The 27820-nt window shown below is 51.0% G+C and overlaps 1 protein-coding gene across 2 annotated transcripts in view; it reads left to right on the forward strand.

The window, feature by feature from the left end:
* The first annotated feature begins 281 nt into the window (after positions 1–281).
* The window catches only part of EIPR1 (EARP complex and GARP complex interacting protein 1), a 97853-nt gene continuing 70314 nt past the window's right edge, over positions 282–27820 (forward strand). The window contains exons 1-3 of one of the 2 annotated variants that reach the window (XM_089923489.1): positions 282–435; positions 4565–4648; positions 13644–13776. In XM_089923489.1, coding sequence (XP_089779615.1) covers positions 394–435; positions 4565–4648; positions 13644–13776 — 259 coding nt within the window. In that variant the 5' untranslated portion in view covers positions 282–393. The remainder of the gene's footprint in view (positions 436–4564; positions 4649–13643; positions 13777–27820) is intronic. The other variant, XM_022561429.2, reaches the window with a different exon arrangement.

Here is a 27820-nt window from a genome sequence, read left to right on the forward strand (position 1 = left end):
GGGGCGATGGAGCAGGGAGGGTCCCGAGCTGCAGGCCGCCGGGCGGCCGTAACTGCGAGCCGGGCCGGGCCGGCTTCGCTCCGCCCCCGCCTCCCTGCGGGAGTCCCCAGGCCGGTCCTCCCTTCGCGGTCCCAATCTCCGGATCCTGGGAGCTGAGAGCCCGGATGGGAGCCAAGTGGGCATGCGCACAAGCCCGGCGCTGCCACCATTGGCCGCCGGCGAGGAACGCATTGATGACTCATCAGGAAGACACCGGAAGTGAGCCCTACGGGAGCCGGGGTGGGCCAGAAAGCGTTCCTGTTTGGCGCCGCCGGGGCTGGAGGGAATGAATGGACGCTGAGGTGGGGCGCACCCGCTCCGGGGACCGGCCTTAGGCGACTGAGCCGCCGCAGCATGGAGGACGACGCGCCGGTGATCTACGGCCTGGAGTTCCAGGTGGGTGACAGGAGGGCCCAGCGACGTCGGTGCAGCCGAGGTCACTGGGGATTCGGGGGCCAGAGGCCCTGGTCATCCAGGACGGGCCGGGGGCCTGCGTGACACACGGGGGGCGCAGCGGTTCTGCCCGCGACCCCCCGGCTTGGGAGCCCCCGCCGCCTCCCCTCAGCCCCGGGCGTTCCTTGTGGCCTAATTCTCACCACTCACTTCGGTGTATTTGCTTGTGTACCTTTCCTCCAGCATTGGCGTTCCAATGGAACGCCATTGGAAGCAGGCACTCTATTTTTGGGGGGGGGCGTTTAATTTTCACACAATGTTAAATCTACACTAAGAGTTGCGAAGAGACACGGAAAGTTCCTGTGTCCCCTTCACCCAGCTTCCCCTAATGCTGACGTCGGCTCCAGCACTTACGGTGTGACCTTGGGCCTCAGTTTCCTTGTCAGTAAAATGGGAAAATAATCATCTCCCCCTTGTGGCTGTTATGAAATTATATGAGTTAATACATTTAATTCAAGCACTTAGAACACTGCCTGGCATATAATAAGCATTCAGTAAATGTTGTTCTGATTATTATAATGAGACAAAATTCTTAACAGATAAATTCCACACAGGGCAGTATTTTAGTGTCCTATGAGTCATGAACTGTTACAGGGCTTGACAGCTGGCTCTATCACACAGACTGGTGCTTTGCGACCAGTTATTGAGAACTTAACTGTGTGTCAGGCACTCTGCTTAACACCATACATATATTTTGTTTAATTCTCACAGCAGTCGTATTGGTAGATGCTATTTTTCCTGTGGTCTATGGCTGCTTAGCTAAGGATTCTAGCCTAGGTAGGCTTTAAACCCAAACTGACTTCAAAGCTCCTTAACCACAAAGTTAAACTGCTTTCTCCTTAACAAGGTACACATGTGGGTACATCCAGATGGTGCATCCAGAGGGTGCACAAGGGGAGAGAGAAGTTTCTCTGACCTGTGCTACCTAAAGTGTGCATCTTCTTCCAATGCTACTTAATAACTTTTTGATCTCCTTAAGTAATCTCCTAAGTAACCCGGAGGTTTTGATCTTCACTGTTGGATCTTTGAGGTAACTGAAATGTTGTTTCCTGGGATTTTGACAAATCAACGGAGTAGATCCTTGCCTTGGGCATCAAGCATTTTATCTGAATCTCTTTATCTTTTTTTTTTTAATTTCTTTTTTATGTTAAAAGAAGTAGCTGATTTTTGCACTTGCTTACTTTACACAGCTCTGTGGGCCATGGCTTTCTTGAATTTGAAGAACCATTACTACAGTAAACATAAAAGAACCGAAAGTTATAGTGGAGGTTTGGTTGTCAGTGATGTTTAGATCACTGCGGAGAACAGTTTACATAGAAGATGGGAATCTGATTATTGACCATCGACTGAAGGTAATGAGGCTTGGAGGGTAAAATGAGGCACCACTGTGCAAATAAGAGGCAGAAGACCGGCACAGAGGGGCTGTTAAAATGAGAAAATGCCAGGCACATCCGTGTTTCTGCAACGTTTTGACTTGTGTTCATGATTTTAGCTTTTTCTTTTTGTGTATTTAAAATTTTTAAAACAAGCAATTCTTACGAGTTGTCTAAGCAGTCAGTGGCTGAAAATCTGATTAAAAGTCAGCCAGCCCTAAGCACTCCCTTTCCATCTTCTCTGAGTTCTTGAGAACAACCACTTTCAACATTTTAAAAAGTGTTTCTTCTAGTCTTTACCTTCTTGCTTTTATCTCTCCATATAACCTGGCGACTGGATGGCATGGCACGTGAGGAGTTTTGGCTTTTTCTATGCTCTCCTGTCTTCCTTCAGACTCCCAATATAGTTAATTACAATCTTTTGCCAAATCTATACTCAGGTTTCTCATTTTTCTAATTACATTGTTGACTGCTGATTCAAGTAGGGTTCCATGACTTGTTTAGCCAGCCCTTCAGGATTTTTGCGCAGAAAAAATTTGAATTTTAAGTTGAGTACCTTACCTCATCTTTGTGTGCGTGTCCTGGATTGCCTGGTTAGTGCCGTCCTTACTAGCTGTGCACCCGGTGCCGGTTTCTCCTCCCGGAGTTTCCACTTCCTTGCCCTGCATCCCTTTGAGCCAAGTGCCTAAGTTCTTGTGTTTCCTATTACCATAACCTAGATGGTCTAGGGTGTGCTGTTCCTATCATGCTTGCTCTGCAAGATGACGACTGGAAATCTGTTTACACTATAAAGACAAGTAATATATCAAATCTTGGGTGAGTTTTAGGACCCTTTTTCTTAAAGGGTGGAAGATTATTTTAAAGGACGTACAGTAACTGTGATCAAATAGCCAGTGGATCTGCTGCTTCCAACCCAATGCACGAAGACACTGCATTTTAACAGTGACAAATTTAAGCACAAAGCCATCTTATACTTTCATTCTATAGATTTGTTGTATCTTCAGATATTGCATACATTATTCGTTGGGGTTTCTGTCTTTGCGTCCTTCCAGCATTGGGTCTGGTTTTCAGTTCCTCCGGCTGTGTCGACTCAGCTTCAGTTGTCTGGGGTTGTCTTGCCTTCCCTCTCTAGTCTTTTCTCGCTTGTGAAGAGCTGATTGCTCCATTGAGTTCTGTAGGTGAGTGTCCGTGTGTATAATCACGGGCTCTGGCTCTTCTGTGGCAGCATCCGCCTAATGCTTGCATCTTCTGACGCCTTTTCCCGTTGTCTTTTCCCCTCCCCCTCCCCCTCCCCATCCCTCCTTGCGGTGCCCTTGCAGGGCTCCCGTGCTGGCCCCTAGATCATGTCCAGGGCTGAGCCCTCGCGTGCAGCAGCTCGCTGTAGGCTCTGTAGGTGGAGGTGGGCCAGGCCCACGCCCGGGCCGACAGGAGTTCTTGCAGCTCAGGGCTTTGTTGAGTAAACCCTTTAGCTGGCATTTACCCCGAGGCCACGCGTCTGGCAGAGTCCGGCTTCCCACTCCGTCCCACGGAGCCCCAGGCTGCTCCCGAGGAGATGCCAGTCCGTCCCCAGCCCTGCTCTTGTTCTTGTCCCAGCGTGTGCAGGGCACCTGTTTCTGCCACCCCCTCTGGGCGGTTCCTGGTGTTGTCCCCGCCTGTGTCTGGGGTGTCGCGGCCAGAGTCCTCTGCGGTGTCTTCTCTCAGCTGGGGCCTTGGCCGCCTCGGAGGCTTTGTTCTCAGGCGCGTTTGGATTACAGATGTTTCCGCATTTCACCGAAGACAGAGTTTGTGTTTGTGCTCTTCATTTTCCTTCCTGCTTTTGTATGATTTCCCAGAGTCTGAGAAGAGAGGAGAAAAGCCTTCGCCACTGTTTGAAAAGTGAGCTCCAGACTTGGCTGGGCGAGGTGTCTGGGGCAGGCGGCGGGCGGGCACAGGAGCGCCAGCGGGCTCAGGTCACCTGAGATCCACTCAAGGGCTGAGGTGACTTGGAGCTCCAGGCTGAGCAGGTTCATCTCACTCTAGTTCGCCCTCGCGCCTGGCCTGTGACCCGGCTGGGGAGGATCCCACCCCAAAGCCTCGCGCTCTGCTGGCCCCTCCTCCCCCGAGGATCCGCACTCTGCTCGCCCAGCTCTGGGAGCCTGTAAGACGCTCTCCTCAACATCACCGCTTAGCCGCCTGTTCCAAATTGATGAGGGCCTCCAGGTGAAAGTGGGTGGAGGTCAGCCCTCCTCTGACTTCTCTCCTTTCCTGGAGCTTGCATTTCACGACTGGCAGCTTTCTGAAGCCTTGAAACAAACTCAAGCTTTTTGGTTTAGTTTTTCCAGCTGGCTCTGCAGGAGACTTGCCTTAAACCACCTGTTCTGCCATCACTGGGAGCCATTTTCTGCTCTGTTATTGAAGAATAATTTGTTCAACCAATCAATTACTGTTGAAAATAAATAATGGTTTTGTTAAAAAACACAATTTATATCTTTACTGCTTAATTTTTGTGCCCACTTACAGTTGTTTCCAGATATACTTTGGAAGTGGAATTGTGTCACAAAGTGTACAGGAGTTGAGGGCTCTTCGTGCATGGTTCTAAATTGCCTTGCAGGCGCTCTGTACCAGCTGCTACTCCATCAGCAGTAGAAGAGGCAACTGCCTTTCTAATCTGTTGGATCCCACCTTCATACATGTGTGTGCATTTTCCTTCCCTCCTGCAGGCACGTGCTCTCACACCTCAAACGGCAGAAACAGATGCCATTCGGTTTCTGGTGGGGACGCAGTCTCTAAAATATGATAATCAGGTAACTATTTTTGACAAATGTATACATGTTAATTACTAAGCCTGTTCTCGGTTTTATAACTTTCATTCTTGATTTTTCAAGCAACATTTGAGAAAATTAATGCCACACAAACAAAATAAAACTTTCATTGGGATTTACATAGCCAACTGTATGTGATGATTGAATTAAATAATTTAAACTTATTCTGTGTAGCATTATTGCCGTAGTTTCGTGTTTTGGTTTTGTGGGTATATAGGATTCACCGTGTAAGTGGTTGAGAAGCAACCCAGGGTATGAGGTCAGCATCACCCCTTTGACCCCAGCCAGTGGTCGACTGCTCTGATGGCTCACAGCACTCTCTCTAGCTGAGCCTGGATGAGGCCGTAATCCCAGTGCAACAGAGTTCCAGGCTGTCTCTGCCAGTTGGTCCAGGGAGATATACAGGGTGTGACCTATGTGCTGTCCTGGCCACTATAGTGGAAAGACTGTTGGATACTCACAAGATTGAGGTTCAGTCCACGGCTTGACACAAAAGTATGACCTTGAGCGAATGGATTAACCTTGCTGGACTTCGTCTTCCTCATCCTCAAATAGAGGTAGGGCTGTCTGCAGGTGCCGTGGATGTTGCGGAGTTGTGCACTGCCGTTGATCTTGGGGAAACGCACATCAGGCGGTGTCACGTGGTGCAGCCCCCATCCAGTTACTGTTGTCACTGGGGGGTCATGGTGTTAAAATCGCTGTCCAAGAGTATTCAGTGCCACATGGGGTGTGGTGAAATCCTCGCCCTCCCGTGTTGATGAGGGACTTTGTGTTGGCATAGTCATTCTGGCAGCTAATTTGATGGTATACATCTAGAGCTTCATAAATAAGTGTTCATATTATTTAACACGTAATTCTTATACTCAAAACATCGAAGAAGCTTTATATACGAGGGATAATATCGTATTGGTGCATAGAATGGTGAAAGCGCGAGAAGCGACCACATCGTGCAGGTAGTAGGTTGGATCCTGTGGCATTCCCATCCTCGATGGCAGGGTCACATGTTTAGCCTGGCTGAGCCTGGCCACTGTCGGCAGTGTGCTCCCTCACTGCACGCCTGGAAAGCTGAGTCTCCTCAGAAGCGTTACAACCTAAAAATTCTTAGGTGATTCTGTGAAATGTTCAGATTGTATATACTGTGCGATCACTATTGTGTAAAAAAAAAAAAAAAAAGTAGATTGTTTTGCAATATATACAAATATCGAATCATTCCATTGTACACCTGAAACTGATGTAATGTTATGTCAATTATACCTCTATTAAAAAAAGTAGATGAAGTACAAAATTGAATCTCAGCATAGAATAAAGACTAGAAATAGGTCAAAAGGGCTCGAAATTTGAGCCATGGTTATCTTCAGGGAATGTGAATGTGATGTAAATTGTTTCTTTATAATTTCCAGTTTTCTGAATATGTGTGTATGTGTGTGTGTTACTTTCCTCCTGGAAAATGTCAGATGGGAATGATTTGTTTATAAAGATAGTTAGCAGTGGCTGTCTCACAGGGCAAGAGGAAACCCGGTGACAGCACCGTGCAGCCTGGGGGTGCTGGTTGGCGGAGAGAGGGGAAGGCTAACCAGGTGACAGCACAGGGAGCTGGTGACAGGAGGCACAGCTGTTTCCTCTGGGGATGGATGGGTGGAGTTTGTGATGGGGGAGGTGTTAGAGGCCTGGGGACAGAGCCAGGTGGACGACTAACTGCCTTTTTCTCATCTACTTGTGTTTCAATTCCACCCAGCTCCGGGCCTGTACCATTGACCTTCTTGGTAGAACATCAGTTTTTATTTTTATTTTTTTTGGCTGCGCCGCCCGGCTTTCAGGATGTTAGTTCCCCAACCAGGGATTGAACCCACGTCCTCAGTGGTGAACGCTCAGAGTCCTAACCACTGGACCACCAGGGGATTCCTGAACATCAGTTTTTAAACTTCTTAAGAAAAGAAAGAAATTGTTATTATTATTTAATGAGGGATGCTTATAAATTTTTTCTAGAAAATATTAAAAGCTGACAGAAACAAATGAATTAAGAACAAAATGAGGCAGTGTAAGGCATTAATAAGTTACATTGTACCTGGTTTTATCAGGCAAAATTGTATACCATTTGGTTATGATACTAAGAAAGGATCAGCCCCAAATGACATAAAGTGCTTTAATCTTCCTGAAATCCTTTTTGAAGCAAGATAATCTCGGGGGTGGGCCCAGCATCTGCATTGCTAACCAGTGTCAGGGAGCGCCTCTTCTGTGGCCCTGTCATATGGATCGTAATTACCTAAGCCGGGGGGACATCAGCCTCCTGACAAACGTAGTTTGCAGCTCCATATGCCTGTTTATCAAATGTACTCTCTGCGGGAACAGTCCTGGCTTTTAGAATATGGGCCGTCGGTCCGTGGGCCTAGTGAAAGAAACATTATCATCTTAGCTGAGAGACTTTGGTTCTTAAAAATCAGTCTTAGAAATCCAACTTTCCAATGGTAAGGTCCAGAAAAGTTCGGTAGTTAATGGTAACAAGTGCGTAACTCTTGGTAACCTCTTCCGCATCCTCCAGTGTGTAAGGCTCCTTGAGTGCTAGGTGCAGGACCACTGTGTGCTCTGCCGGCTCTTTCCTTTCAAAGTCCTCATTAAGGGCTTCCCTGGTGGCGCAGTGGTTGAGAGTCCGCCTGCCGATGCAGGGGACACGGGTTCGCGCACCGGTCCGGGAAGATCCCACATGCCGCAGAGCAGCTGGGCCCGTGAGCCATGGCCACTGAGCCTGCGCGTCCGGAGCCTGTGCTCCGCAACGGGAGAGGCCGCAACAGTGAGAGGCCCGCGTACCGGAAAAAAAAAAAAAAAAAAAAAAAGTCCTCATTAAGCTGCTGATTCAGGCTTGTAGCCTCTGGCTTCAGTTATTTTTTTCTGGCCACAGCTGAATTAAAGGGTGGAGGCTGAGGTTTATAACTTTCTCTTTACACTCTTCACCTGTGGTGGTCTTTTGGATGTGAATCCAGACGATAGGAATGAAAGAGTGTTTCTGACCTGCTGGTGTTTCTTTTCTGTTTCTGGGAAAGGTATGTGGCCTTGTTGGGACAGTCATTCATTCACTCACTCATTCATTCATTTGCTCAGCAATGCTTATTTAGTGTGGTGACAGGACTCTTGATTCCTCTCACTGTGTTAGGTGTGAGACTCACAGAAGGAACAGATACATTTGTGCCCCGAGTTCAGCTTCCAATGATGCGGTGACATAGATGTGCAGATAACTGCAGTGACACTGAGGAGAGAGGTCCAGGAGAGTGGCACGTGGCCGGAAGGACACCAGTTTCTTCCTGGTGGCATCAGAGCCAGCGTCACAGAGAAGGGGGTGTCTGAGCTGAGGCCTTCAGGCTGTGATGAGTTGTGTCACTTGCCGGTGGGCCTGTGTTTTCATAGTACTTTGGCTCATCCCCGGGGAGGGAGCCCAGGGGAAGGGAGAGGCGAGAGGGAGCAGGGGGGCCAGGCCGCATGCATGGACACCTGTGCAGCCGGAAACAGTCCTCACGCCCGGCGTGCATGTTTCGTCTCAGACATGCATGCCTGTTCTGCCCACGTCACACGTGTGTTCCTCTCACACTTGACAGTGCTTCCCCTCACATATAGTATGTTTCCTCCCACATGTGAGACCCAGGTCTTCTCGCATGTGATGTGCATGGTTCCCTACATGTGTGCCACATGCTTCCTCCCACGTGTGACACGTGTTTCCAGAGGCATCTGCCCCCGGGAGAGGATGCCCTGCGGTGGGGGGAGCATAGCATCCCTATTTCCTTCTGTCTCCAGAGGAAGTCCGGTTGTCCCTCTGGTTTCTGACTGTGTTACTGTTATCACACGATTACCACCTGCGTTTTAAAATGATGAGGGCCTTCTGGCTGACTGCCCCTGTCTCCTTTCCCTTGTCTCCGGCTTGCTTCCCTGCAGTGAGGGTGGACAGGGGCTTCCCCTCTGTGTCCTCTCTGGTCAGCGGTGTCATGTGTGTCCTTGTCTGGCAGTGCTGTGTGCTGTGTGTCTGTCATTCCCCTCCTTGGGACGTACTCCCAGCCGCCTCCAGCCATGAGCTGGTGAGAGAGAAAGATAATGATGGGGGTCCTGGCCTGTGAGCCACGGGGGACTGAGGGCCAGACGGGGAGTGCAGGCAGGTGGTGCCCACTGCGCCCTCAGTGGACAGGGCGGGTGCTATTGGCCCCATTTCCAAACGGAGGGGTCGGCTCTAGCAGCCACGCGGTTTCTCCCTGGGGCCCTGCTGAAACGCGGCAGGATGACCACCAAGCCACCGGCTCCCTCTCCCCGCGTCCTCCTCGCTTGCACGCGCCGTGAACTGTGAAGCTCGGCTGGGCGAGGGCGCGTCCTGGACACTTGCTGTGGCGCCCCCACGGCTGATGCCCCTGTGGGAGGAGGTGCCGCCCCTGCCCCGAAGCACCTGCAGTGCCAGCTGTGACAGTAACAGTGGCATCACGTGACCTCAGCCCAGCTCTGAAACCCCGCCCTCCGGAGCTCCGCCCTGCCTGGGGAAGGAGGGGTGGCTGGTAGGGTTTCTGTCCCCCTCCCCAGCTTTGCCTCAGGCCATCAGCTCCTCCCTGGCAACTGTTAATCCCTAGAAAGCGCCCCTCACCTGAATCAGTGCTACTTAATTCAGCCCGGCTGTTCTCGTGAAAATTTGAGGAGCTGTCACAGTTGCTGGCCTTTCTTTGTCTGATGAGCTGCTTTATTTTCTGTGCCTTTAATTTTGCGCTGCCTGTGTTTGCAGCAGGACGGGCACTTCTGCAGTCTTGGTCTCCCCTGAGCGCTCCTTTGTGAGAAGGTGGGCTCTCCTGGGAGGCTGTGCTTCTCTGGTCCAGCGGGAAGCTCTGGCAGAGCCCAGGGGCAGGGCTTTCGCATTGCAGGGGTTGGGTTGCTTCTGCACCGTGCTTTCCCTGCAGAATCTCTCTGCATGTTGCTTCTCCCCTGTTTGTCACGTAGATGGGTGAGCGCCAGGGTGACAGAGAGGACCACTGTGGCGGGCCCTCTCTCAGCAGTCACTGAGAAGGCCGACATCTCCAAGGGGCTGGTAACGCAGCGGCCTTCTTTCCCCATGGGTCTTTTCCTTTGTAATCTTTTTTTTTTTTTTTTTTTTTTTAACGTGTCAGCTCGATTGTTCTGTATTTGTATTTTGACTGAGGACAGCTTTGCTCATGTGCCCTCTCTGCCTGCAGGTCCTGTATTTGGCCACCCTCAGAATCACCGGAGGCGTTTGTTAGAAATTCAGGTTCCCAGCCCCACTCCAGACTGAGCCTCCATTTCTCCCCCGTCACCCTCCCGTCCCCCTCCTCCTGCCCCTCCTCCCCCCTCCCCCGTCTCCCTCCCTCCCCCCCATCTCCCCCCCCCCCGACCCCGCCCCATCCTTCCCCCTCCTTTAATGACTACAGGAACTTATGCTCCTGTTAAGGAAGCATCAGGAAGAGCTGGGTTTCTGGTGAGGCTGGATCCAGGGCGGTTTCTGGAAGCGAGAAGGGAGGATCCTTAACTTTCCCCCGGAGGCGAGCTTTCGCTTTTTCCTTTCCAATTTTACCACACTTTTTTTTTTTTGTTTTTGAATTTTTAAGACTTTACCTTGAGTTCAATAAGAAAAGAAGCACACAGAGGGCAGCGGCCTGGAGTCACGTGCTCCAGTGATGGGTACTGTGGACATGGACAGCTTTCTCTGAGCCCTGATTCTGCGGGAAGATGAGGGGGCTTGATTAAGATCATCTTTACAGGTTTCCTAATAAGTTTTATAACTCTGGCTTCTAAATTTTTATAGTGTCATCTGTGCCCTTAGCCCTGCACTGGTAAGTCCAACTTTAAAATTTTAATAATGGTAATTCAAAACATATGACCTTGAGCTTCATTACAAGCTGTTGGAAGCATTTTCCAAGCTCAGCAATTGTGTAAAGAATTTAAAGTAACATTTACACACTACCCAGACAACCACACGTCTTCCCCACCCTCTGAGCCAACAATAAATGTTCTGTCTTTTGTGCCCCCATAATCCTTTGCACTCACTTTAATCATGGTGTTTTCTCCACTGTAGTACTTGTTTTTGTAATTGGCCTGTAACTGCATATGTTTATGCAACAGAACATTTCTGTGTACGTTGTGTGAGCTGGGCAGAGGGTGGTGCCCTGAGGACAGGCAGTTAAGTTACCGTCTCTTTCTTCCGAATCAGGAGCTGCCTGCTACTCTTGCTGCCCTGCTGCAGTGCAAAGCCTAGTGTCGGGAGGGTGGGGTATCCCGTGCCCCGACGGTGTGGCGGCTCTTAGCACAGGCTCTGGAATCCCATTTCTAACCGAATGAACCGTGATACTCCAGCTCTGTAAACCTTGGTTTCTTCCCCTGTAGTCGTGGCTAATAATGATAGGTTATCATATTATCACAGGGCTCTTTTTAGGATTAAAGGAACCAGCGTGTGTAAAATAGCTCGGTGCCTGTCGCATTTTGCATATTAGTCATTATTCTTTTGATCCCTACTTGTTTGTGGTGATGATGTCCTACCGTTCTCTCTGAGCGTACCTGGATTACAACATCTCATGAAGACGTATCCTTTGGACCCATCCATGAGCCTGCTGTAGGTGAGGACATGGAAGAACGCTAGGACTCCAAAGCTTAATGATGAAGGTTAAGGGCCATAGTATCAGACTATCAGGTTAGGAGAGGTGGACCTGTGTGTGTGGGGGTCTTGGACTCCTCCCAACGCCCAGCCGTCTAGGGCAGAGGCTGACTTGTGTGTGCCTGAGTGGGTAAGAAATGAGCCCAGAGGAAGACCAGCTGGGATCACGTACTAGAGCCTGTTTGGACCCCACGTGCTTCTGGTCTTCACAAGAAGGAAGAGCCTTCCCCAGACGGAGCAGGTCCTCCAGAGGAGCGCAAAGTGTGGGCACAGAGGTCAGAGGTCCGGTGGAAGGACGGCTCCCAGCTAGGAGCTGCAGGTGTGCAGGGGGGCTGTGCGCTCACCTGGCACCTGGGTCCACAGAGCCAGCAGAGGAGGAGCCAGAGCTCTTGTGCTCCCCCGGGTGGTGGTCCCGATGCTTCAGGGCACTGCAGAGGGAGAGCTCTGGGGAGAGGAAGAATTGTACATTTAAGTGCCTCCTTTTTAAGTGTTCATGGATTTTCTGATAAGGAGGAAACGTCAAATACTTAAGAAAAAAATTTCCTGTTCACCCTAACAACACAAAAATTCTGCCTGATTTTGTGTATTGCCTTTTAGTCTGTGTTCACATATAACTTTTAGAATGTAGAAGCTGTCCACCAGGAGTATTTCCAAACCCACTGTGAAAACTACATTGGGCTATGAGTGCTGGGAGAAACTGACTGAAAGTAGTTTTAAAGATAAAAACAACAGTCATGGTTTTTAATCTCCCTCCCCCAGAGAAGGGCGGGAGCTAGTGTGTGTGCCCCCCCACTCCGAGATCAGCCCTGCACGACCCCTTGGTCCCAGCAATCCCAGGAGCTTTGTCCCTTCACCTGCATTGTATTCTCGGGGACACTGAGGCTTGGGGTCACACAGGCCGTAAGTGGGAATGGCGGGATTTGAATTCTACTCTGAGTCCAGAGCGACCCCTTAAGGTGCTGGGGGTTGTTTTCACCTGAGGACACTGTACAAAGCAAGCAACCGAGAAGAGAGAGGCCCTGAGCAAGTGCAGAGTGGAGATGCTTCGGGTGTCATGGAAACAGTTTTGAAAACTGGACCCCTTAAGGTGCCGGGGGTTGTTTTCACCTGAGGACACTGTACAAAGCAAGCAACCGAGAAGAGAGAGGCCCTGAGCAAGTGCAGAGTGGAGATGCTTCGGGTGTCATGGAAACAGTTTTTAAAATATCATTTAATGTTTGACTGCAAAGTAGTGCATATTAATCATGAGAAATGTTAAAAATGAAAACAAACCACGAAGAAGTAAAGGAAAAGCCGCTATGATCCCACCACCCAAAGGTAACCAGTCGCTTTCTGGTTCTCTCATTCAGATGTGCTTGATTTTTAACAGAAAGCGTGTGGTGCGTGTGTGCGGTTCTCTTACTGGTTCTTTTCCCCTTGGATATATGTTACGGACCCTCTTCCCTGGGACTAAATAGTTTTCATAGTAGAATGGATGGCTTCACAGTATTATATTACAGTCAAGTACTACAGTTTATTTGAACAGTTCCCTGTCGCCAGACATTTAGGTGGCTTCTAATTTTTCATTATGACGATCAGTGCCACAGTGAACATTCTTGGATATAAATCTTTGTGCAGATTCATAATTACAAGTATCAATTTATTTTTAAAATGTTTAATTTTATTTTTTCCAGTGACTTGACTGTTGATAAGAGAGTGAACGTGGACATCATTTCCATTCCTCTAAAAATTATCCAGAAAAGCATGGTGATAGCACATGTAACTTTTCATTTAGTGGCTAAAATGTCATGTCGTTATAATCAATGTTATATGATCAGAAGCATTGACAGCTGTTGGCTTTGTTTTTAAAAAGAGGTTTAAGATGTGCTAACACGCAGCGCTTTCTCACCCCTTCCTGCCTCATTTCTTTCCAACGTGAGTTAAATTGTGCCCACTACAGAGTGGGCAGAGCAGGGCTAAGACTGGGCCTCATCAGGCAGCAGTGCCCTGCCCCGTTCTCCTCCCACAGCTGTGCAGCAGGTCTGGGACAGTCTTGGCTTGGTGGCACCATCCTGGAAGACTCTGGCCCTGGCACCAGCCATGGCCTAACCAAGCGAGGCGGGGACGCAGCTTTTGGTGTCTTGTCTCTTTAGGAGTTGATGTGGCAGGGGGCAGGGTTCTGTAGCTGCAAATCGTAACAATACTTTGTGGGGATTTCACACTTGTCTTAAGTGTATACTGTTAGTGTAGTAAGAATAACTGTTCAGTAAAGATGTGAAAGGTGCATTTGATTATTATTCCTGTAGTCACTGTGTTGCATGAAGGCATGTGGAAACTGTGAGGTTCTGACATTCTCTTTCCTTGTGTTTGTAGATCCACGTCATAGACTTTGATGATGAGAATAACATTATAAATAAAAATGTGCTTCTCCATCAAGCGGGTGAGATCTGGCACATTAGTGCCAGCCCTGCAGACAAGGGAGTGCTGGCCACCTGCTACAACAAGAGTGAGTATCCCTAGGGGTCTGTGTGCGCCCACTGTTGGGTCGGCCCGTGATTTATAAGATGTTCCAGTCAGGAACAAAGAAGAGAAGTTGTGATACTGTGGGTAAATGTAGATTATACTAAGCGGTTATTGTAATCCAAAGCCTAAGAATTGAAGCTGGAATCATGGCTGTTCCAGGAGCGTTGACCCCGGGGAGTGGGAGTGATGTGCCCGAGGGTCTCCACGGTTGGATGTAGCTGCCCTCATCTTTAATTAGCTGCACCCTCAGGAGGGCAGCTGGACTTGCATCTTTCTCATCACCTATCAGTACGTGTGATAGCAGGACCAGTGAATCACAGCTTCTCGGTGCACACGCGTGCTGTATGGTCACGATCCTTCATAGGCTTCTGCTCAGCCTACCGTCTGCTTTCCCGTCTCTGGGACGTTTTAGCGTTTGTGTCAGTCCAAAGTCTATGGTGCTAAACTGGCCACACGACTTCCTTAATTGTTGTTACTCTGTCGTTGTCAGTAACTAGCATTCAGATTCTGGCTTTGGGAGGAAAGGAGAAAGGAAGCACAGAGATGTGGGCTTCCACACAGAGCGTCTAGAAACTGTTTGCTCTTGAGGAATCTTGGAATTGATTTTTCTTATAAATAGCAGTGTTTAAATTATGTCTGTTTATTGCAACATGCAACCCCCCCTGCAAGTCAGTAGAAGTCTGTACTATGATAGATGCATGCATGTGTGTGCACGTGTGCACACAAACACACACACTCTGGAATAAATGTCACAGTGGCCTTGTAAATAACTACAGAGAATTGGATTAACTCACAACTTAACGTTTATAAATGCAGGTGAGAAAACCTCCCTCCACACCTTTTTTTTCTCCTGCTGAGGAGGGAGGGTGAATAAAGCAGCATTAAATCCTCTTGCACAGCCCAAGTAGGTACTACTTGCAGGCAAAAAACTTCTTGCAGAGTTATGTTCTCTGTCTTGAAAAATGATAGTGAATTTGCTGTAGGTTAAAGTAAACTAGACATTCAAACTCCTTTTCCAAGCAAGCCACACACCCATCTATCCTAGCTTATGTCTCTGTCATTGGAGGAGCAAGTGACAGATGTAGCTTGTTCCAGATTATTGATAGGGATCTATAACTGCTGTCAATCTGACTTTAGCCATCACCTGGATTTTTGTGAAAATATGTTCTCAGAGTCCAGGTGCTGGCAGGGAAGCTGTATTAGTAGTAAACTCTTTTGGAACTTATTCTACGTGGATGAAGATTAAAAAAAAACACTGTAGCTTTTCTTTCTGATAATTTTACAAGAAAATGCATCACCGTGGAAGCAGAACGAGGGCACGTGGGTGGGTGAGGCTGGCTCCGTGGGGCCGTGCGGCCCAGGGCCGTGGTGAGTGTGCACGGCGCCAAGCAGATGGTTGGGCGGACATGGGACGTGGCCCCTTTTGGAAGCTCACTCACACAGCTGTGTGTAATCACTGCTCAGAAAACAGTTACGGATGGAATCGGCTGATTTAAACTGAATTGAAAGGCTGGTCTCTGGGATTTCAAAAGATGTGTTGAGTTTCTTTGGAATGAGGGTGCTGAGATGTCCGAGCAAATGAGCAGGAGACCCAGGCCCAGATGCCACGGATGCTGAGTTAATCTCAGTGTTTGCGCCCTAAGTGGGGAGAGCGCCGGAGACCAGGAGGTGAATGTGACCCCTCCGTGAGAACCTCTCTGTGGCTCACGTGTAGTTAGTGAGGCCCAAGGCCATGGGACTGAACAACTGGAAAGGGCACTAGATGCTGACGGTCCAGTGATTTCTGCCAGATCGTCCCCAGTTATTTTCCAGCATTTTCCTGTTCAGGTGGGGGTGGGACAGCGATGAGGAGAGGTGGCCCCACCAGAGATGGGCAGTGGGCCCTGCTTCCCAGCCGCTTCCCAGCTCTCCATCCTGGCCGCCCTGGTAGCATCTGGCGATTTCGCCTGTAAAATGGGTGCAGTTCGACCCACGCCATTATTTGGAAGCAAGGAGCGAGGAGGGCTCAGGCTGGGTGTGTGAGGGTTTGGGGGGCCCCGGCAGCCCGGGTCTTCACGGGCGCCCGGCCTGGTCCTGCTGAGTTTCTCCGGGAGCGGTGGTGGCCCCGGCCTGGCACAGCCCGCAGGGTCCCTCAGGAGCACCTCAGCCCTGATGCCCCTCCAGCCGTCCCACCACCACGGGAGCTCCTGAGTTTGAGGCACAGAACCTTCAGGGGTAGGCGCTGGGGTGCTCGAGGCCACAGGATCAATGTGCTCTCTCCTGAGCGTACCGAAACCGTCATTTATAGCCTCCAGTGGGTGTCGTGGTTCTGAGGGGAATGCAGACTCGCCTGCATCTCATGACCACCCGAGACGTGTGGGGACCTTTCGGACAGCACCCTGATCCCTTTAGGCAGACGCGGGCCAGTCTGCAGGTTTCCGTGCAGGTTGGACCCTCTGCCTGGCTTAGGCATGGCCTGGGGAGGACGAGGCGGGGCCTTTGTTCTAAGCGGACGGAGGCTCCTAGTGTAGCAGGAAAGACTTGGCAGTGACACGACCCTTCCCCGGCACCCCTCCGGCGGGCAGCCTCCCAGGTCCTGGCACCGTCTCCTGCCTTCACCTCCCTGGCCAAGTCCAAAGGCCCCGGATGGATGGGCTGGTGTTCCTGTCCTTAGACAGCCTCCTCTCACCTCGGCCTCGCCCTCTAGTTGGAGGATCCCTGCCTCTGTCCCCGCCTGACCCATGGAATGAGCCACGGCGGGGCCCTAGGCCCCAAAGGGGTCCTCTGAGGGGCCGGGTTGGGGCATCGGGGGAGCCCAGCTGGTCCCAGTGCCCTGGCTGGTGCAGTGAGCCGTTTCTTAGGCCTGGCCCTTCATCTCTGGCTCTGTGCCGTGCCCATGTGGGACGGTTCCGACGACGGGAGGGAGGCGCGCCCTCTGATCACTCTGAGAGCTTGTCTGTGGCCTTCAGTGGCGGGGGCTCCTCCTCCTTTTAAACACCGAGCGGAGCCGAGGTATAGCTTCGCCTGCCCGCCAGTTCCTGGGTCCCCAGAAGGAGCCAGAGGCCGTGCGGGCTTTAGTGGTCTTGGTTTTCTGTTTTTGCTTTTGTTTTTTATTGGAGTATAGTTGATTTACAAAGTTGTGTTAGTTTCTGGTATGCAGCAAAATGCTTCAGTTATCCACATATATCTATCTATCTATTCTTTTTCATATTCTTTCCCATTATGGTTCATTGCAGGGTATGGAATACAGTTCCCTGTGCTATACAGCAGGTCCTTGTTGTTTATCTATTTTATATATAGTAGTGTGTATATGTTAATCCCGAACTCCTAATTTGTGTCCCCCACACCTTTTCCCCTGTGGTAACCATAAGTTTTTTCCTGTGTCTGTGAGTCTATTTCTGTTTTGTAAATAAGTTCATTTGTATCATATTTTAGATTCCACATGTAAGTGATAGCATATGGTATTTGTTTTTCTCTGTCTGACTTACGTCACTTAGTATGATAATCTCTAGGTCCATCCGTGTTGCTGCAAATGGCATGATTTCATTCTTTTTATGGGTGCGTAGTATTCCATTGTATATATGTACCACATCTTCTTTACCCATTCATCTGTCAGTGGACACTTAGGTTGCTTCCATGTCTTTGGCTGTTGTAAATAGTGCTGCTATGAACATAGGGGTGCATGTATCTTTTCGAATTAGAGTTTTTTCCAGATGTGGCCAGGAGTGGGATTGCTGGATCATATGGTTCCTTAGTTTTTTAAGGAGCCTCCATTCTGTTCTCTATAGTGGCTGCACCACTTTCCATTCCCACGAACAGTGCAGGAGGGCTCCCTTTTCTCCACACTGTCTCCAGCATTTGTTATTTCAAGACTTTTTAATGATGGCTATTCTGACTGGTGTAAGGTGGTACCTCATTGCAATTTTGATTTGCATTTTTCTAATAATTAGTGATTTTGAGCATCTTTTCATGTGCCTATTGGCCATCTGAATGTCTTCTTTGGAGAAATATCTATTTAGAACCTCTGCATGTTTTTTTTTTTTTTTTTTTCCTGTACGCGGGCCTCTCACTGCTGTGGCCTCTCCAGTTGTGGAGCACAGGCTCCGGACACGCAGGCTCAGCAGCCACGGCTCACAGGCCCAGCCGCTCCGTGGCATGTGGGATCCTCCCGGACCGGGGCACGAACCCGTGTCCCCTGCATTGGCAGGCAGACTCTCAACCACTGCGCCACCAGGGAAGCCCCTCTGCCCGTTTTTTGATTGGGTTGTTTATTGTTTTGATATTGAGTTGTATGAGCTCTTTGTATATTTTGGAAATTAAGCCTTTGTCGGTCTCATTGTTTGCAAATATTTTCTCCCATTCCATAGGTTGTCATTTTGTTTTGTTTATGGTTTCCTTTGCTGTGTAAAAGCTTATGTTTGATTAGGTCCCATTTCTTTACTTTGCTTTTATTTCTGTTGCCTTGGGAGACTGTAACAGTTTTGGTTTTAATGGATTTTGCCACTTTGGGTTTATAGAGTTGGTTTGGTGAGTGACGACTTGCATTTAAGCTCATGACAGTCATTACAGCAGAACCGTCCCTGCTCCATCAGCAGCCATGAGACTGGCAGTAGCTGCAGTGTGCGTTGCTGGCAGTGGGTGTCAGACACTGTTTAAACACTTGGAGGAGCACCTGCTCATCAAGTTCGCATTTTATTGATGAAGAAACTGAGGCATCGGAAGGCTGAGTGACTTTCTCAAGGTCATGCGTCTGGTGGGGTCAGAGTTGGGATTTGAGCGTTGGATTCTGGTTCCAGGCGGTGCCCTTGACTGCCAGACAGCGCCTTTTCAGTCGGAGTTCCACACATGAGAGGGCTGTTTAGAGCCTGCTGATCCATCCTGAGGCCACACCAATGTAGTACAAGTTTCTGGCTTTAGACATTCACTCCCATTTCATATTTTTAAATCATTATTTCTTGGAGTTTCTGTTGTGCGTAAGACATTGCAGTACGAGCTGAGGGTGGGAAGATGTGAGACTGAGTACCGGGCTCCGAGAGCCACAGCACATCCCACAGGGCAGGTGCAAGACGACACTGATGGCAGCCCGTTCAGTGGGCGCAGCTGGAAAACCGCGTCGGGGTCCTGTCCTCGAATGCATAGTCAGAAGTCTGTGCCGGTCCTGCAGCCAGGGCACCATGGAGGGCAGGGGGAGGGGGGAGGGGAACCGTGGCAGATTCAGAGCCCGACCCCGGCCTGGTCCCACCGTGAGCTGCCCTGCGGCGGGTCTTTGGCCATCTCCCATAAGTGAGGGTGGGATTCACTGCCGGCTCCCCTGTCAATAATTGCCTGTGAGAACAGTTAAGTTTTAAGAGGAATCAGTATCCTTTGGGCTTGTATGATGACTCCCCAAAATACGGCCCAGGATGACATGGTGGGGCTCTGTTGAGAGGTACGTTAGTGAGTGTGGCTTCTGTCCACCATGTCCCTCGGGTCCCCGCTCGCGTGTCACCGTTCCCATCCTCCCAGACTCCATGGGTCACCCGAGCAGTGAGGTGCTAAGAGTCCCTCTAGCTGCCCGCCTAGGGGTCTCCGGTAGCAGCAGATCGGAATGCGGTTGTTTCTCTTTACAGCTGCAGTTTCCCATTGATCTTTGCGTCAAATAAGAAAATAGCATTTTTTGAGTTTAAATGGTTACTTTGTGAAAATAAGCAAAGGGAGGAAGTAGGTTTTCCCGGGAAAAGAATGATTTAAGGCCCCTCCTTATGAAACCATAATTCTGAGATAAAATGGTTGAGGTTTTTAAGAAGAATGGCGTCCCCGAGGAGCAGGGAGAGAAACTAGAGTCCACGACACTGTCGCCTGCTCTGCTGAGTAGAGGAGGCCCGGGAAGGACCTGCTCCACACACCACCTGGTCTTTCCCCAGCACGCGGGCTGCGTGCCCCCAGCTGACACCGACTTTGTGTTTTCTGTGCAGATGTGGGAAGACTGACGCCTTCTTTCAGGGTGTAGGTGCTCAGCTAGGCAAGGGGAGAGGTAAGTTTTCTTATGATCCTGGTGCCGAGGAAGAGTGTGTTGAAAAGAAAGAGGTCAGGACATTCTCCGGGGGGAGCAGTCTCTTTGGGGAGCCCCGAGGAGCCCTGCGCCGGGTCGGCCCCTGGCCCTGCAGACATGGGAGGTCCCGGCAGTGTCAGCTCGTCTTTCCTTCTCACACCAGGCCAAGAAGAATGGGCTTGGAAATGGAAATGGTTTGTACTCCATTTAACGCTTATAGATTTTGTGGGCTCTCGTTTTTTGTGACTAACAAAAATAGAACTGACGGGCCTCTCTTCGCTGGGATAGCTGTGCGCTGACCAGCGTCAGATGAAGGTGATCTCACTGGGGCTGGGAGCCCGGTGGGTCTGCAGTTGAATGTGTGCCGTGCGTGCGGGATGCGTGTGCTGCATGAATGTGAGGGTGTGTATTTCGTCACACCCTCTTCGGTCTGGGGTTCAGGTGGATGTACTTCACTGGGGTCACTTTGTCTGGTGAGCGATGGGAAACCAGCCACGTGGAATGTTGACCACAGAGGCTGTTGGTTGTGATTTTGGGGTCAAGTTACTGTTTCGTTCCAGTGCTGTTTCCTTCAGGGTATGGACGTGATGAACTCTTTTTTGCCAAAAACTGCTCATGTCGTTGCTGCCTGTTCCCATGAACAGCTTACCTGTTAGTGATGAGTATGAGGTGGCCTGGCAAAGAGAAGCACCCTCTACCCACCTCCGGCTCATGTGCCACTTGCCTTCCCGGGAAGAGGAAGCAAAGCTTCTGGACGGCCTGGACTGCGGGGTGCAGGGGTGAGGTGCAGCCCATCAGAGGGCCTGGCCGGCATCGGGTGTGTGGGGAGTGGGCTCGCCCAGAAGACTGGGCTTGAGGCCCCTGCTTCACGGCTCACGGCGCTTACTGGGAAGCCGTGCACTGACGGTGGCTCTCACCATCACTGTTACCATCCTGTTTTACCCATGAGGAAATGTGCTGGTGATGTTGACCGTGACACCTGCCATTTAATGCTAAGCTGCTGGGCACTGGCCCCAGCGTTATGTGAACTATCTGGTTTTCTGCTATTAGAATTTCTCCCAGTTTATTGAGATATAGTTGACATAGAACATCGTGTTAGTGTCAGGTGTACAGTGTAACGATTTGATACCCGTACGGTTAAATGCTCTTGGCGACTTTCAAATATACAACACAGTATTGTTAACTATAGTTGCTGTCCCGTACATTACCTGCCCAGGACCCATTTATCTTGCAACTTGGGGTTTGTACCTTTTGACCCTCTTCACCCAGTTCTCCCACCCACACCCCCACCTCTGGCGACCACCCATCTGTTCTCTGTATCTGTGAGCTTGTTCTTCTTTTTTTTTTCCAGGTCCCACATACGTGTGGGATCTTTCTCCACTGGGCTCATTTCACTTAGCGTGGTGCCCTCCAGGTGCATCCACGGTGTCGCTGATGAGAAAGTCCTTTCCACAGCTGAATCATACTCCACTGTGTGTACTCACCACGTCCCCTTTGTGCATTCACCCATCGGTGGGTACCTGGGTTGCTTCTGCGTCCTGGCTATTGTGGGTAACTCTGCAGTGAGCATGGGGTGCACCAGCTATCTAGTTTTTAGTTTAATCCTGCTTTATGTGCACTTTCCCAGCGAGGACTTTGTTGCAGTGATTTACAGGCTGGTGGTCCTATTAGCAGTGGAGCCGGGATTTGAATCTGTGCAGCTCGGCTCCAGAGCACCTGACCCACAGGGCTTCAGGCTTCAAGGATGTTGTTTCTGGGCAAGGATTTCACAAACATTCCTTGTTATAAAGATGTTTTCTTCCTGTTGGTTTTTGTCATAAAGAATAGAGATGTAATGGCCCCCACTTTTGAGTGATGTTTGTAATAATGTTCAAATATTGGGGTTTAGAGGCCAATGAGGTCACAGATCGTAACACAGGCCCCCGTTATCTCTTTAGAAGTAGATTGTATTTTATAGACCCAGTATTCAGTTGCTCGTCCCAATGTCCCAAACCCGCTGCTCTTATTCCTCTAGGCACTGAGTTGTGTGACACGTGCCACATGCCCAGAATCTGTTTTGGCTTCTGAGTTTTGGATAGCAGGTGAGGAGCGTTCTGACTGCTGGGGGTGCATCTGAGCCTTGCTGAATTCATCAGGCTCCTGATTGTGGGTACTGAGGGCTTGGGCAGTGAGAGTTCAGACCACAAGGGCCGCCTGCATTGTTCTCATGCAGTCATCTGATAGAAGTTAGATGGAGTTCCAGAATGGAGGGGAAGTTTCTGATTAGCTTCTTGTTTTGGAATCAGAACCCTGGATTGTTTCTTACACTCCCGACTGACCTCTTTGGATCCCATCTGTATTGTTTCTCTGTCCTCACTGACTTTCTGTAGCACCTCCAAATTTAGTATCATCTGGAAATTTAATTAATGTGCTGTTTACTGCTCCTTCCAGGTCACTAATGAAGATGTTAGATAAGACGTGGTCCCCAGGGCTCCCCACCGGACACCTCCTCACAGCTTCACACTCTGTCCTTTATCAGTGCACTTTGTTTATGGTCCTTTCTCCAGGTTTCAGGCCACGAGGGGGTGCTTAGACAAAGCCCGGTCTGAATTAATTTTTCCAGTAAGACTGTAAAAAACACTGTGCCAGATTCCTCCCTCAACTCCAGATGTGTTGTTGGCTGTGTTCTTCCACGGCCTGGCGGTCTGCTCTGTGCCCTTGGCCCCCGCCCTCTCCCCCTGCCCGGCTCTCCCCGGAGATGCAGGGAAGGGCCCGCCAGCTGCCCGGCTTTGTGAGGCCGGGACCCCGTCTCGAGGTGGTTCCTTCCACGGTGCTGTGCCCGGGCCACTGTCTCCGTCTGCCCTGGTCTCCGCGACAAACCCCACAGACGGTGCTGTGAACAATAGAAATGTATCCGTTACAGCTCTGGGCTGCGGTCTGAGATCCAGGAGTCGAGGGCTGGTTCCTCCGAGGCCCCTCCTCTTGGCTTCTCCCTGGTTCCGTGTGTGATCATGTGATCGTCCCTCTGGGTTTGGCTGTGTCCTGAGCCCCTTTTCTTATGTGGATGCTGGTCCTGTCGGATCCGGGCCCCACCCTAATGACCTTATCTAACCTTAATCACTTCTTTCAAGGCCGTGTCTGCCAATATAGTCACATTCTGAGGTGCTGGGGTTAGGGCTTCAGCATGTGAGTTTTGGGGGACACAGTTCAGCCTGTAAGAGCTGTGGATTCTTTGATTCGTTGATTTATGTGAGAGGTTTGGGGAGGGGGTTCTATCCTGATTAGGTTCACAGACCGAGGGGTGAGTAACCAGCCTCCATCACTCTGCACGTTCCTGGTGTTTCAGGAGTAGATCCACCCATCAGGCCGGACAGTAGGCCTCCCTACTGTCTAGATTTTGACTAGAGGTGAGACCTTGAAGGCCTGCCATCTATTTTAAGGAGGCATTTTCTCTGACTTGCTCATGTTGAGGCTGTTTGAGATGTGGCTGGGAGGGGTGTGGCCAGGGAGGGCATGGCCTCGAGGGCCGTGGACGGGAGGTGTGGCGGCAGGCGCTGTGCACGCGTCTGTGGACAACTGGGCTGGGGTGGTGACGACGCTTGTGCGCTGGGTCCCCAGGAAGAGAAGGATTTCCTGGGTGGAAGGCTTTTCAGGCTGGTGCTGGGTGTGGGGAGCAGCCACTGGAAGGGCAGGTCAGAGTGACGCACCCGAGCCCCACAGCCAGGGGGGTTTTGGGGTCAGATCTGCATTTTCACGAGACCCCTGAGGGACGGGAGGGGACGGAGAAGGGGGCCGTGACACTGAGGGCCGCGGGAGGCCCTGCTCCTGCTTCTTTGTCAGCGTCATTCATGTCACTGTGTGGTTCTGTGACTTGCCAGACATAAAACCCTGTGAAAATAGTCTTTAAAAAAAGGTGCAAGTGCCCTGAAATGAGAAAAGCCTTCTTGATATGCTGGTGAAATTTCAGGAAGACCAACACAGCCTCTTTAAAAATAAAAAAAAAGAAATAAAGGTTAACCCAAGATGGAGAACAAAGGTAGAAAGACGCGCATGGGGTGATGAGTTCGGGATTTTAGAAGCCTTCCATGTAATTGGCGGCCAGGTTCACTCATCCCGAGACCCCGTGGAGGAAGGGCTGGGTGACTGGCAGCTGGTATTACCGGCAGCGGAATCAATCTCGCTCCCCCGCGCTCGGGAGAGAGCATCCCACATTAGGACGGGATGAATTTTTCAGCAGAGGAAGGTGAAATGTCAGGAAGACTGTAGATCACGCCAGCGCAGGGTCTTTGGGAAATTAGAACAGTGAAAGGCTGACAGGGTGGCGGTGATGAAATACGGCTGCCGCATCCACCCTGCTCTCCTGGTGAGTGAGCTGAGGAGGGATGGACAGACGGACGGCAGCCGCGCCTTCCAGGGCCCAGCATCTCAGGCCCATCGCCAGGCCTGCAGTTCAGAGACGGCCCAAGCTATTGCTGTGACTGTGTGTGTGTGTGTGTGTGTGTGTGTGTGTGTGTGTGTAGGGGGTGGGAGTGGGAGAAAGCCCCAGGAGCCCCGTGGCGCCTGCTGACGAAGACCCCAGGGTAAGGGTGAAGGTCAGACTCTGACGATGACCTCTTCTTGGCCTCACCCTCCCTCCCCACCCCCCAGGAGTCCACTATCTCCTGTCTCTTCCTGTCCAGGCCCCAGCTTGGGCCTTCAGTTCTCACCTTGACGGCTGTAATTTGACTCCCATAACTGATTTTTCTAAAGCACAGTTGCAGGCTCTCAGCTCTTGCTTCTCAGAAGCTAGCAGTGCTTTCCGCGAGCTGTGCGGCCAGCCCAGAGCATCACCTTTCAGTCGGGGCCCTGGGACCCTGTCCTGGCCCTCCCGTTTATCCCCCTTGTCCTGGAGCACTTAGGGGCCCTCTCTGGGCCACTGTCTGCACCTGTGAAGTGGGGGTGTAATTATGGGATCGCGGTGCCATGTAAAGGGCCGTCCCACCTGTCCCACGTCCTCTGTGAGCTTGCCCCAAACTGTCCTCCTGTCCCACTGCACGGTCCAGCGCCAGGGCTCCACTCACGCCCCGTCCACCTGTACTTTTCCAGTTCTCTGGCTGGTCTCCATGCTGATCTCTCCGCCTCAAGCATCCTTCCTCCAAATCTCTGCCCGTCACAGTCCATCTCATCCCGAGCCAGCCTGTCCCCCCCACCACGGTGCGCTGGGCTGTGTGTTGGGAAAGGGCTGAGGCGAGGTCCCCGTGGGTGGTGACTCCTGGGTGCAGGGATGCACAGGAGACCTGTGGAGGGGGCACAGAACCGTGCATGGGAGTATGCCTGTGATTTTAAAATAAACATGCGTTATTGCTTCCAGAAACGAATATGCAAGTGCATGAATCATCCTTGGTTCCAGAGTGAAACCTCCCTCATTCCACGGGAGGCTTTAAGGACGGCACATGCCGCTGGGTGTGAGTGTATAGCAGAAACAGGGCCCACAGAACTCCGTATCTTTCCAGTGGCCCCTGGGCTCTGGTGAGACAGGGCAGGCAGGTGAGGCTGGAGGTGATGAGACCCGAGGTACCAGGGAGACCCCACGGGCACCAGGGCTTTTCCACCATCCGTCCTGAGAGCTCAACCTGTCGCCATTAGCAGGCCTTTCCTTGGATTATGGAGGCAGGCATCCTGGCAAGGGGTCACCTGGGAACGGATCTGTGTGCCTGGTCCCACCTGCCCAGAGCTGTGGTCAGTGGGTGCCTTGGTGGGGTCGGCTGTCAGTTCATCCTCAGCTAGTGCTTCCGGGGAGGGCGACGGAAGCGGGGCTGCCGGGAAGGTGGGGGGCTGTCCACATGCCCCCGGTCTCTGCTGTGGCTTGGCTGGTCCTGCCCGGCCCTCCACCTGCCCAAGCCCTTCTCGTCCCTCTGTTCCTTCAACACGCATGTCTTACGGCCCCCTGGTTTTAGGCACGGCTCTGGCCATTAAGGATCTGAAGATGGACGGGGTGTGGACCCAGCCTTCAAGGGGATTAGTCAGTAGGGACTTCCCTGGTGGTCCAGTAGTTGAGACTCTGCGCTTCCACTGCAGGGCGCATGGGTTCGATACCCGGCTGGGGAGCTAAGATGCCTCATGCCGCACGGTGCAGCCCAAAAAAAAGAAATAGAAAACAAAAGGGGATTGGTCAGTAAAGGAGAGAGAACCCCGAAGCAACGGCCAGAATACGAGGAGGAGGTGGTGGACGAGGGTCTGACGGGGGTCACGGGGTGGTGGGGCCTTCACCTGGAGGTGCCCTGCCTGCCCTTCTGCCCCTGTGTCTGCCCGAGGGGGAGTCGGGGTCCTGGAGGCTGCTTCCCGTGGGGCCCGGAGGGGTGGGCTGAGCGGAGCGACGGATGCAGCAGACGCGGCACCTGCCTCTCCATCAGTTGACTTGTGTGTCTGCCGTGCGGCTGGGTTTGTGACTCGCGGACCCTTAGTGCTCTGAGGGGCGCTTTCTGCCCCTTGGACGTGAGGCTGCCTCATGGGGTGCAACTGGCTGGGCCCATCGTGTCCGGTTCCTGGCCTTGGTGTCGGGACTCGATTGTCATGGCCCTTCTTCCTGAGATCCTGTGGCTCCCTCCACCTTAATCTGGGCCTCACCTATAATCTGGGGATAAAACTTCAAGTTTAATAGTGCGTTACAGATATGCACTGAAAAAGGTGAGCACGCCCTGAATGGCAGAAGTTAGCACTTGGGAGGATCATGGGAAGCGGGGGTTGGAATCTCACAAAGTGTATCCTCAGGGAGTTCCTGAAAAGGCCCATAAGTGAACTGGAAAGAAGCCTCCCCGCTCAGTCGGGACGTGGCCTGACTGCGGGTTTCTCTTCTGTGAACTCAGTTCTATGCCACAGCCGCCTGAATGTCAGTGCCACCTTAGCCTCTGTCCCCGATGCCTGGTGGCCTTGGAGGGCCTGTGGAAGTCCCCGCAGAGGCCCCAGCTCTTTTCATGGAGGCAAGACCCGGAGGACCCGGGGACTCGTCTTCGGGGTCGGAGGAGGAGCGGCTGTGCCTTGCAGCCCGAGCAGGGCGCTCGCTCTCGGGCCAGTCGGTGGGAGCTGCAGGGCGAGGAGTCACAGCGGCTGTCGGACCAGAAACCGCGTGGACACCCCTGAAGAAGTCAGGTGTCTGTCCCTGGGGGTGTCCGGTGGACACTGGTGACCGCACACACCCACGCTACAGGGGTCCCAGGTCTGGCGGATGACCGGACCTCGTGGTCTTTCAGTTCCTGTCCAGCCCTGCAGCTCTGCGAGTTCCACGTCGTGCCATCCCCTGGGCGTGACGGAGGGTGATGGTTTGGGAGGCGCGTCTACCCTGTCCTGAGGCTGGAAGAAAGAGGTGAAACGTAGAGAGTGTCAGGTGGTTTCTGGATCTCAAATACTCAACTGCCTCCTGTGCTCAAGGTGTGAACAAAAGCAGGTCCTTGGCCTCCTGGGATTATCTGTAGCTAACCACCCACAAAACAAAACTAAACAGTGTCTGTCACTAATTTCTAAAAATCTCTTTTTAAGATGTTAAAACAAGTCATTTCCAGGTCCCAAAATTGTGGAAAGCGTGTTGAATTGGCCAAATTCAGTAACTCATGCCTTTGGTAACTGACCTATGTCAGAATCGCCAAGTTGCTGTCATAGGAAATTTATGACACTGAAGAATTTAGGGTCCCTGCATGAGTTTTCCATTTGCTTTTGAAAGAAGAATCAATAAAGAATCTTACTTTATTATCTTATTGTTTTATGGGACCTGATCCTAGATGGAATGGCACCAGGATAAGAACTGTATGGATTTCCAAAATCTATGCACGTTTTCTGTAAAACTCTATGTAAATTTCAGATCCCAGATTATTCATCCAATAGGGAAGAGTTTTTCTGTATCTAAAAGAATTTTTCTGTATCTAAAAGATACAGAATTAGTAATTAGTGTATTTTTGAAAATCATAGATTCTTTTTGAAAATCAGACTAATCATTAGAGAGTGTATAAGACAAGACCAAGGAGAACAAAATCCTTTGCTTCTCCTGGTCTATCAGCAATTAAAG

Source organism: Delphinapterus leucas, chromosome 13 (genome assembly GCF_059928025.1).
Source record: "Delphinapterus leucas isolate spDelLeu-1000000601 "Yukka" chromosome 13, BTC_Dleu_Yukka2, whole genome shotgun sequence".
In the NCBI taxonomy this organism is placed as follows: Eukaryota; Metazoa; Chordata; class Mammalia; order Artiodactyla; family Monodontidae; genus Delphinapterus; species Delphinapterus leucas.